This window comes from Trematomus bernacchii, unplaced genomic scaffold (assembly GCF_902827165.1).
Source record: "Trematomus bernacchii unplaced genomic scaffold, fTreBer1.1, whole genome shotgun sequence".
NCBI lineage: Eukaryota > Metazoa > Chordata > Actinopteri > Perciformes > Nototheniidae > Trematomus > Trematomus bernacchii.
The window spans coordinates 4,020,535-4,032,516 of record NW_022987739.1 but is presented as its reverse complement, the minus strand read 5'-3'; the positions used below and the strand labels follow the sequence as shown (position 1 = coordinate 4,032,516).

Below are 11,982 nucleotides of genomic sequence, written 5' to 3'. Positions count from 1 at the left end.
ACTTATCTCGTGCCCTCATTGGTCATGTGCGCGTTTGTGTGTGTTGGAGGAGGGGCTCTATAAGGAAGTGGCAGATTCTTTCCGGCTGTGTATTTTCAAATTCTAGCGCACTCGAGCTGGTTTCTCCAAAATTACCTACCCCACCTTAAAGTGGACCTATCATGCTATATTTGAATAATATAGTGTAGGACCATACCTATATAAGGCATATTTATACTTTTTCAAAATACCAAACAGATCATGCATTTTAGCCATGCCTCATTTTGCTCAATTTGACCATTTCTAGCTCTGGGCAGATTCAGTGAGAACAGCACCATCTACAGGCCTGACATATGTACTACAGCGTCTCCAGCGCTTTCGAACGGCAATGGCTGTGGCTGTCTCCTCCTGATTGGTGGAGTTGGCCCAATAGCCGTAGCGCCACCGTCCTGACGTCAGGACAGTGTTCAAATCTGGATCAGTTTTTATCAGATCCGTTGCAGCCCCTTTTTTAGAGATGTGGGTATGGAGGAAAATAGAGAGGGTTGTGTTTTCTGACACTTGGTGAGTTCCCTGGAACACCGGGGACACATATTCATGTATAAAAGACGTACAAAAGTGCATTTAGCATGATAGGTCCCCTTTAATAAAGCATATTTTACACAATGGAGACATATTCCTTTAGGTAAATGCTCTCACGGTGATAAAAGAGCTGAATGAAACATGTTTATCTCGTAAATGTGTCTAATTGATCTGCTCTTATTCATGCTAAAGTGGGAAAACAAGTGAATAAAGTCCTGCTCCCATAAAGAAACGTAGACATGAGGCCCGACTCCTTTCATAGGGCCTTCACTCCCACCATCTCTCTCACAGCTGCACTCCTGTTGTGCAGACAGTCAAGGTCTCAGATGTTTAGTAGCCGTGTATCCCGAGAGATAACACCAAGGCTCATTCTTGTACATCACAAACCTTCATTGTGGAACGAAAAGAACAGTTCATTATTTTCTAATGGCTGCAACATCCGCCAACACTGTTTGTGGGACAGGAACCACTTAATCGTGATGTTCTTGAAGAGTGTGAAGTAATGTCTGGTTGTGTGTAAAAACACACATCTATAATCTCAAAGAGAATTTAGACAATACTTTTGTAGTCTCGTTTGAATGTGTAATGTAATTGTGTGTTTTATATTATGCCTGTGTGCTTTTTTTATTTATGAATGTTAACATATGTAAAGTGTCTTACCTTTTAAAAGCTCCAGTTGTAAAAAAAATATTAATTATTCTCATCTACATACAGCGCTATTTGGACCCCCCTAATTTATCTTCAGTGTTGATGAAAACTTTTTTTTTTTTTAAATATACAATTCTAATGAAACCATAAGGAAAGTTTGGTACGAATGAGTGCAAATATTCTTATGTTAATGGGAGGTATGGCTATTTGTGAATCATTAAATCAAAAACAATTAAAGTTAATTAAGTTGGCTTTGTAGTTAAAACATATTTTAGCCTTTTTTAAATATACAGATTAATTCTCATTACAAGACGTGTAATTTTGCTTCATCTGCATCACAGATAATCTTCCCTTTAGTTAGCATCAAAACTAATTAAATAACAAAAATAATTTTGTTAATAGTGGCTAGAATATTTGAAAAATTAAAAGACATTTAAAAATAATAAATTATAACCCTTACGAGGGAAAAATAACAATTCGATCAGACAAAAATGCCACTAAACACAAAATGAATTCAAATAGAAGAAACATTTTTATTAATAATCATAAAACGCAGGGGAGAAAAAAGAACCATGTTTTTCATTTCTTTCATTATAACATCTTAGGATAAAAGCACCAACATCGAACAGTAAGAACTCATGTAAATGCAGGGCCTTTTGGGAAGTAGGTTTGCGTTATTGCACCTCAAACCTGCCCTGGCTGCACCCATCAGACATCGCTGTACACATCCTGTCACATGTCCGCCCACCAAACAATGGGAAGAGTCCCAACAAAGGACCGTGAACCTCTTTTGTTTGACAAATTTAGACAAAGGCATTTGTGAGATGAGGAAGATGCTGAAAGCCATTTCACAGCATCTGGATTCTAAAGCTTTATAAAGCTGGATTCAACCGGAGGCGCTGGATGTATGTGACAGCGAGAATAAATCTGAGGTTTGAATGTTACCTCGCTTACTCAGGCATTGTCCTGGTCCTGAGTTTGGTTACAAATAGGACTCAATCATGCCACGAGATGGAGCATACGTTTATGACATGCAGTAGTTTTAAGAAAATTGTTTACATAATTTCAAGCCATGTGGGAAGTTCCTGAGTTACGACCTTTGGCAGGATTTAGAGTAAACAGCCTCCACTGCAGAGCTCTCACAGATTATTAATAATGTATCAGGATGGAGCATGCGGGAGAACTGCATAGAGGCTTTTATTTAAACCATGCTCATACACCAAAGGACTTGAATAACAGCACCTCATCCCTTTGACTGATTATATAAGCAGCTATAAAACTGGTTGAAATCTGTAATGATTGCACATTTTTTGCCGTCTCCATAAACTGTTCTCACTTCCACATACATCACGCAGACACTCCAGATTCGAGAACATTTCTGGTAAACTCGTGTTGAAGATTATTAAACCATAAAACCCTGCAGCACAACAGGAGGAGAGTAGTATTTATCAATAGCTGCAATTTCCTTGTTTTAAGTGAAGGAGAGCACCGTGCTGTCGGTCTAAATAGTATTACAAACTGACAGGAATCTGAAGACACCATTAAAAGCATAACATGTGACTGCAATTGTATCAAACACCAAGAATAAGAAAATCAAAACAGCATCAACAATAATTACAAAATACCTCTCAGTGCTGGTAACAAACGGACTAGTCTCTAAATGTTGCACTAAAATGATTTTTTCTTCTTTTATATTTAAAACAGTCGCAGGTGAGAAACACATTGAGTGCACAGGACAGGCGGACAATAAAGCTTTGATTATTAATCTTATCTTCCCTTAGATATGCACCGGAGAGTGGGGACAAAAAGCACACACAAACTGAGCCAAGTGTTTTCCCACTATCAGAGAAAAGGGAAGCTTGGATGTTCTCACTCCCAACAAAGTGTTACACATACATCCTAACACAAGAGTTGTACATCTTTCCATTGACACAATATGCTCACATCACAAGGTAGGGCCTTGTGTAGTGCGATATCTAGCGACGGACAGTTTGTGTAAGACGTGGACATGAGGATTTGTATGCACCAGTGAAGTTTTTCAGAACAGAATTGCGATTGTTTGGAAACAGAAGCACCGTTTTTTCCTGCAGAAATTGTATTGGTAAAAATAAAAATAAACAAGAGGTGACAACATCTGATAAAAGTGAAATCTAGTCGTGTTTAAGCCACAGCACCTTTGTTTGTCTGCATTAAATACGCACAGCTTTTCAGTTTCTATTTCTATCACAAGGTCCAGTGATGTCAAAGCTCCTCTCTCATTGGCTTCAAGCCTCCTGTTTAACAGGCTGAGTTTAAGGTCACAATGCCAAAACAACCCTTTTCACTCATATATATACATATACATATACATATATACATATATATATATATATATATTTAGACTGTGTATATAGATACATATTTTGTATACCTTTCTGTTCATAAGGAAAACCAAAGTTATGCACAGAAACATTGAGTATGTTCACTAACAGATAAGCAGCTCGCTCTGAGGCTGACTTGTGTTTGAAACTGTGGCGTGAGAAACGTCCTCACAGCGGTTCACTCTGAGCAGCTGCTGCAGAGTCGTTCTGTCGGATTGGGGTCTACAGCTATCCATTAGGAATTCCAAGAACCAGACATTAAATATCAGAAAGAAAGTGCCAGAAAAAGGCTAAAAAAGTGTCCCTGTGTACAGCACCAAGTATTCGATTTGTTTTTGATGTTTTCACCACAGAATAAATAATCAGATACAGTCCAAATGTAGCACCATAGTTTTCAGACTGTGAGTCAAGCACCATTGCATTCTAAAATGCCAACACATTTCAGGATAAAACAAAAAGAAGAATAAAACCAATACCAAGGCAAATGGAGGCCGACAGCATAAATATAAGAATCTAAATTATACACAACTATACAGTCGGAGAATGAATCACATTCACAGTACAAATCTTTTTATACAAAAAAACTAATTACACAATAAAAAAAAAAGCAAAAAAAAAGGTGTGAAGAGAGTCCAGTAGTTTGTTGTGGTTATGGTTTTCTCAGTGTGTGAGGATTTGCATGCACGAGTGTTAAACAAAACATGTGTCCACATTTTATGCCCTAAACAATCACTTAAACCTGCGTTTCCCAACAGTAGAGATAAATATGAATATGATTAGCTTAAGAAGAGTTCAAACATTTCTGCTGTTTTAGGCTGTGTTCCCTCAAAGTAGTGTAACTTACCAAATTGACTAAGGAGAATAAATGTTAATAAATACAGAAAGTGGCTAAAAATGTCAAGATAGCACCATTTTATCAATCAAATATCATGGGTTATTTAAAAAAATAAAGAAAATGTACTCAGCTCAGCGTTAAGTCCACCCAATAAAGAGTTGCTAGTTCACAATATTTCCAAATCTAGGCTGAAATCTTACGTTTTTTCAGATTTCAAAACATGAATGGATCTTCATATGTCCATATTTTACATTCATTGAGCTTAATATGCTTGATTAGTCACAACAGTAAACATTTTAATAAAAAAATAACTTTCACTGATTTGTTAAATATCTGATATTGAAGATAATCACACCTGAGAATTATTTAATTGGATTTTCTCAACTTAATAACAAAGAAATAGCATATTAGTTCTGTGTTTCTTTGCTTTTAAACAGAGACTTAACAGTACATCATATTTTTAGAAAACGTAAAAATGTTGTAAATCATGAACAATAGCAGAGTTTAAGGGGTGTCAACAAACCAGGCTGGACTAGCACATCTTCTGCTACATGAGTAACTTTATCTTACCATCCAGTGTGAAGTTAGACCCAAAATACTAAGTTCCTAACTTAAATTCATTATCAAATATGTTGGTGTATGCAACACAATTTCACCCAAGGAAGAAAACAGAGATAAGAGAGCGTGCAAGCAGGAACACTGCATGACATCTGAGTTCAATTAACTGGTCTGTGTGTGTCTGTCCGTGTGCGAGTGTGTGTGTGAGTGCACTCGGAGGAAGTGACACTTTGGAGGGAACAGATCAGATCAGTTTCAGATCAGAAAGCTTAAGTAAACAGATTATTTAGCTAGTTGCTATGATAAGTGACCAAGACAAAACTGACACTGTCATACTATGAAGCACCTTTAATTAAAAGCAGACAGCCTAATGACTCAGTTCACCCAGTGTGTGTGTGTGTGTGTGTGTGTGTATGTGTGTGTGTGTGTGTGTGTGTGTGTGTGTGTGTGTGAGATCCCAGTACAGAAGCCGGTCTTGGAGGCGGTTGGGTAGTGCAGACGTTTTGAAGCACCAGTGATGAGGAGAGTGTCTCGGTCCACACCTCTGACATTTGCATAGTTTATTTCATTTTGAGGTAGTATTCAACAATTACCTGAAACATCGAAGAAGACAGAAACAGATGATAATGAGTGTTTGTTATAAGGGGACAGATTCATCAAATAAGACAACACAGTAAGTCAAATCCTGTCACTTTCAAAATCCATTTATCTCCAACCAACGCTATACGGACTTTGATCTGCCACAAAACTATTTAAAAAAAGAGACGGCGGCGTAGTGAAGTAGCGTGGAGTCATGGGAGTTTGTCATTGAAATCATCTTGTCCCTGTTATGATTATTTCATTATTCATCAACAGAGATTCTTACAGAACCGAATAATCTGAAAGGTTACCTCTTTGCCAACACAAAAACAGACACGGTGAGTAACACCGGGATAAACTTGACATAAAAGCTGTTTCATGCTAAACATCTGTGTTTCTCCTAAGCAGTTCAGCGGGCATAAAAAGTGTGGCTGCTGATTTTGTGGTGAGGGCATTTCTGCGATAAACTAAGGTCCAGGCATCCAGTAACTAAAAGTGTTCATCCTGAATGAACAATATGGAAATATATAGGTAAAAACAACCAGGAAGTGTTATCGTTTAAACTGGTTAGACCGTCAATTTATAATCACTCCTGCCAGTTAATCAACGCTGACACATGCTTTAAGGGGACAGGACACCAATACAAGCGTTCAAAGTTCTCTAGGTTGGAAATTGTTGGAAAAAGATTGTTGTTTTGCAAGTGCACAATGGAGCAAAATAGCAATGAATAGGTCAGGTCATTTTTTGGACATTTCACTGCAGAAACCCACATTTTAAAACCTGAGAGTGGACTTACCTTGTTCAATCAGAACAACAGCGTAAGGCAGCTTTAGAACAGGTATCCTGTCTCTCTCACTCCCTATCAGTCTCACTTTCTCTCCTCCTCTGATTGCCCTTTGCCCTTACCCTCTCCATCCTCCCCCCTTCCACTCACCCCCAAACCCTATCTAGGTCTGGAGCCAGGAGGCTGGGAGGTGGTGTAGGTGCCATGCGTGCCCTGAGTCCTCCACATGCCCCCGCCTCCACCTGAGCTGCTGGCCTGAGGTGGAGGAGGCAGCCGGGGGGGGTAGTGCACTGCGAATGGGCGAGAGGAGGAGAGGGAGGAAGAGGAGAGGGAGGAAGCAGCAGCGACTGAGACATAGGGGGAGGAGGAGATGGAGGCTCTCTGGTGGTGGGACAGGCGGGAGGAGTCGGATCGAGATGAAGGCGGGGCGTCAGAGTGGGCGGCTGCTGAGGAGGAGGAGGAGGTGCTGTGCAGGGGGGGGAGGGGGAGGCAGGGTGAGGGTGGGGGGGGAGGCGCTGTGCAGGACCGACTGGGTGCGAATGTGATGGGACAGGGAGAGGGGGAGAGGGGACAACACCAGGCGGGTGGAGGCCTGTTGGGGGGGTGGTGTGATGCTGGATTTGGGAGGAGGGGGAGGAAGAGAGACTGAGCAGAGAGCCGAGGCCTCCAGAGGAAGGCAGCCTCACCCCAAACTGATGGGAGGACACTGAGGGCCCCACATGGTGAAATATACCTGCAAATCATAATGCAGAAACGGAGGAGGGGGGAGAGTGGAGACAGAGCAGAGGTGGCAAAGACAGCGAGAAAGAGGGGTGGGGGGCGACAAAGAGAGAAGCAAGGACTGAGCCGGGTTGTGCAGAGCAGCAAGCAGGTCTGAGACCAGCACACAGAAAGCAAGAGTCAGGACACTGTCACCCAGCATGTGGGAGCCAATTAGAATTGTACTAAAGCGGTTCTTATTGCAGTAACATTTAATTATTTATTTTTGCTTACAGGTGAACTGACTCTGACATACAACTCCAATAGATACACCCACAGAAAATGACAATATAGTGAAGTATTAATGATGTATATTTAATTCATGGTCAATCACAGATGTCAAAATAAATTATTTGTTCAGATTTTTACTTTTTATTAAAAAAATTCTCAAGCATTTCTTATTTTTAAAGTGCAACATTTTCCAAGGGTGTTTCAGCATTTAAGCAGCAAGCCCATCTCAAAGCAAGGTAGCACAGTCAGCCAGTCAGTCAGTCAGTCAGTCAGCCAGTCAGTCAGTCAGTCAGTCAGTCAGTCAGTCAGCCAGTCACTGAGTCAGTCAGTCAGTCAGTCAGCCAGTCAATCAGTCAGTCAGTCAGTCAGTCGGTGAAACTGTCAGTGAGTCAGCAGGAAGCGGGCAGCAATGGACCTTGACTTACCTGCTTTTATCAGCAGGCCCTTTCCCTCATCTTGGACTCATACTATTCTTTATCAATCGACCCCAAGCTAAGAATAAACCCTCCCTCTGTACTGTACGTGATCAGTTTGATCTGACTCACCTCCAGCCGCTCCACCTGCCAGCCCAGCACTGGAGAAGCTTCCCAGGACGGAGTTTCCGTTGACGAGCCTCGGTGTCCCACTCACCGTGGATCCGCCCGTCTGGGCCCCGAACAAGGACTGCAGGACTGAGGCCCCTCCGAGTGGGAACTGAGACCCCAGGTACTGGCCCACAGAGGGTCCTGTGGTGGAGGAAATGGCTACGGGACCGCCCCCCACCTTCCCACTCAGGATGCCTCCACCACTGCTGGCAGCGGCAGATATGAAGAGGTTCTGACTGGCCATGCTGCTGCTCGTCTTCATCTCCCAGTCTCGAGGGCCCTTCTGTTTCTGGAGGTTCTGGCGTTGGTCCGATCCCCCTCCTCCCTGGGACCCTCCCCCACCGCCGCTGCCTCCACCCCGGGGCCCTGTCTCCTGACTGAGGAAGGGGTTGGGGTTAATGTAGCTGGACGACTCTCCTTCACCTCCTTTCCTCCCCTGCTGATGATGCTGTTGTTGTTTGTGGTCTGAATCTGAGTCCGTGCCCCGGCCCGACCCCCCCATGCCGAAGGGGGAGCCCCCCTGCCTCAGGTCCGAGTGAGGCTGCTTGGGGTCAGAAATGGGCGAGAAGGTGGCTTTCCACTTGCTGTTGGAGGACAAGGAGGAGGAAGAGGAGGCGTCACTTCCTGTGCTGTTACCGCTGCTGCTACCAGACTTCCTGACTAGTGGAAAAAAAGAGAGAAGGAGAGAAAGAAATATTGGCATTAAGCAGAAGAAGTGCAAGATTAAAAAAGAAATATTCGAGATACGAATTTAGAGCGTAGTCAATTGAAGCTAATTTGACCAAAAAAGCTGAGTAAATGTATTAATTATCTCTTCATCCAATCTCTTAAACTAGTTATGCTTCCACCAGCAGTATATGGGAGTGGGATTATGGATGAGGATACATTTTACAGTTTAGTTTTGTGCGACTCAAGATATTCAGTCGTGTTTATTTCCATGCCTCCACGAGCAAGTTCACTTCTTGATGACTATAGCAAACACTGAGGAATTTATTTCCTTAAAATATTTGTATTTGGAATGACATTTTCTTTTCTTACCTCTTTCACCGTCCCCTATTCTACCAGGTCCATCTCTGCTCTCCAAAGATATAGTGGCAATTTTTCTTTCAATTCTAGAAGAAAAAAATAAACTGTCAAGAAAAAATGCAACTAGTTTTATTGGTCACCAGGACACTTAAAAAAAAGAAAAGGGGAAAAAGCCTCAAGCTGTAATGGAGACCAGCAGTCATCTTTTATAAAGGCGGTTCATCAGGGACACGTTGTTACCCGTCTTCATATTAATGACGAGTTTCTTACCGTGAACTGGAGCTGTCGGCAGGGTATCCTGAGTCGTCGTCGTCGTCGTCGTCGTCAGAACTGGGGGCCGAGGAGTACCGGCCGGCCCCTTTGAGCTCCAGGGGGCGCTCTCTCTTCAGGACGGGGGGCTGGTCCATGTCCGGCCCAGTGGGGCTGCGGCTGGACTGCTCTGGAGAGGAGATGGCAGAGATCTCCAGGGGCTGGTTGATGTTGTTCACCTGAGGGACAAAGAACAGAAAAGGCTTCGAGTAATGTGAAAGCAATCCAATGTCCTTGATCCATGGGGAAAGAATGGTGGTAATGCACCAAAGAGGTATTTTTGAGTAAAGTGTCACAACATCTAAGAAAAATTCATGATTGAACTGCAAATAAAATAAATAATCATACAGGCAGTCAAATGAACCCATATTAATCAAAGTAATGTGATACATGTAATATTACATATGTTCACTGTTTACTATAATGTGTACACATATTTACTAATTCTTGTTCTGAGATCAGAAATTATTTGTTCAAAATGTCTTCTTCGTGTTCATTCATGGTTTGGAAAATATTCCTTTTTAATACATTTAAACTCTTGAAAATCTTTTTTCTTCCGTTTTATGATATGCATTTTATTAAAGTGGTTGTATGAGGAACACCCTCACATCACACAGTGGATAGGGAAAGGATCCTTTTCAGTTTTATGAAGATTGTAGTGCATTTATACCCTACTCAGGTCCTGGTTAGCCGCTTTTCCACTGTTGGGCCATCTAAAGCAAGTGGCATCTTCGAGCCAGCAGCCGCTGTAAATCTGCCAAGGCCCCAAGCCACGAGAACAAAAACCACTCGCTTAACTTCTATCGAGCTGATCCCTTAAACCGCCTATTATATGCAACCTCTTAGTATGCGACACACAAATAAATAACAGCACACTTGTCATTCACCTGACATACAGGAATTACAGTTAGCACCATCAAAAACGGCATAATAAAAGTAGACCATGATGTGTTCAGTTGAATTACTATCACTGTTAAATTTGCAAAATAAAATAATAACTCACCGCCTGAATCTGCCTCCTGCGACTCGAACATCCTGAAAGTAAACATTGAGGTCCCGCCGCCATCTAAGCTACTTTCCAGTCTCCATAAATACATTGCTTTAATTGACATTGGACACATACTTTGGGATGATATTTGGATATCACAGCTCTTCTGTAAACTAAGTCAAATTAAGAAAAGTAAGATGTGTCACACAGGTTTGATATTTGTTCAGCGATTCCAGAAACACTGCTTGTCAACTAGATTTTTATAATGCATGTTCTTTTTGTTTTGTGATACATGGCAAAGGAATCCGAAGAACTGAGTGGACGGTATAAAGTCTGTTTGGGAAGTTCATTTACATTTAAAATGCCTGACTGACTGAATGAAGGCTTGAAATGTTTCCTAGTGTTGCTGATTTTCTTATGACTCATAAACACCAATTCGTTCTGCAAACATCATTCGACCTTATTCTGTAATCATATTTAGCTCGCAAGAAAACGCTCTGCTTCACAGTTAACACGTATTTATTTGTGGTTATTCTTTAGTGATGAATCCCATCTTCCCCCCCAAAAGACAGATAAGCGCTGCCTATGCCCCCCGACTTTGCCCCCAGGCCACTCTTAGCACTAGCTGGCCTGTGTTTGGAGCGACAGTGGAAAAGCGGCTAATGCTAACGAATAAGAATAGGGAGGCTTTTTGGTTTGGCGTGTGGACAGTAGATGTTTATTTTCAATTCATTGTAAGTGTACATTCCTGTTTTGTATTGTCTTGACCTTTACTTTAGTCATGGACTGTAAACTTGTCGGTGTAAAAATAAATATTATATCACATCATGTCAGGTCCCTGTGTGTGTTCTCTCTTCATGCTGTTGGGGACTCACCATGGAGTTAATGTTGAGAGGAGACCCTGAGGAGCGGTTGGAGGCGAGCCCGGGGAAGGACCTCCTCTTCGGGGACCCCCCCGCCGTGACTGACGCGGTAGAGTTGCGTTTCCGTCTCCCCCTCTTACGGCCCTCCTGAGCACCGAGGCCGTGAGAGGAGTGTGACGACGATGTGTGTGTGGGTGTGTGTGTGTGCTGTGTGCCGGGGGACTGGTGGTGGTGGTGATGGTGGTGGTGGTTTCCATGGTTACTGTGGTATCCCTGCTTGTTGCCAGTGTGATGGTGGAGGCGTAATCCTCCGGCCGCGCTGCTGCTGCCCGAAGAAGAGGAAGACGAGGATGAAGAGGAGGAAGAAGAGAAGAAGATTCTCCTCCGCAGTTCAGTGTCCTGCGGCTCCGTGTCGGATTCACCTCCGTGGCGATCCTGTCCATCTTCCGGAAGAATCCGAGGGGGTCCGTCTGCATACTGGAGCACCCCCCCAGTGCCCAGTGGAGGGCTCTGGATGGGACCACCCCGTCCCATTGGTCCTGTCAAGGGAGCGTTGGGATGCGAAGGTGATGAAGAAGCACCATTATGGTCCTCAGGGTGGGGACCGCCATTCATCAGCCCTGAGCCCGATAAATATCCTAAACAGAAACAAACAGACAATTAGGAAGATGCACAGGAAGAACATGAAGTCAAAAATATGATATGCATTTTATTAGTAAAGAATAAGCTACTAATCATTGTGTGGTCAATATAATACATTAAGTAATTAAACGTTATCCTTACCGTTGGTTTGACCCGACTGAGATACAGGACTCGGAGTACTCCTCTGAAAAAATAAAGATCAATTAAAATCCAAAGAAACAATATCAAACTTAAATGACTGGGTTGAATTCCTGT

General features: G+C 42.5%; 1 protein-coding gene across 1 annotated transcript in view; it reads right to left on the bottom strand.

Moving 5' to 3' along the window:
- Window positions 1-1,718: 1,718 nt before the first annotated feature.
- Window positions 1,719-11,982, bottom strand: part of dot1l (DOT1-like histone H3K79 methyltransferase) — a 29,569-nt gene continuing 19,305 nt past the window's right edge. The window contains 9 exon segments of the mRNA XM_034146599.1: window positions 1,719-5,555; window positions 6,338-6,805; window positions 6,807-6,926; window positions 6,928-7,058; window positions 7,861-8,559; window positions 8,938-9,011; window positions 9,196-9,413; window positions 11,098-11,723; window positions 11,869-11,911. Coding sequence (XP_034002490.1) covers window positions 6,485-6,805; window positions 6,807-6,926; window positions 6,928-7,058; window positions 7,861-8,559; window positions 8,938-9,011; window positions 9,196-9,413; window positions 11,098-11,723; window positions 11,869-11,911 — 2,232 coding nt within the window. The 3' untranslated portion in view covers window positions 1,719-5,555; window positions 6,338-6,484.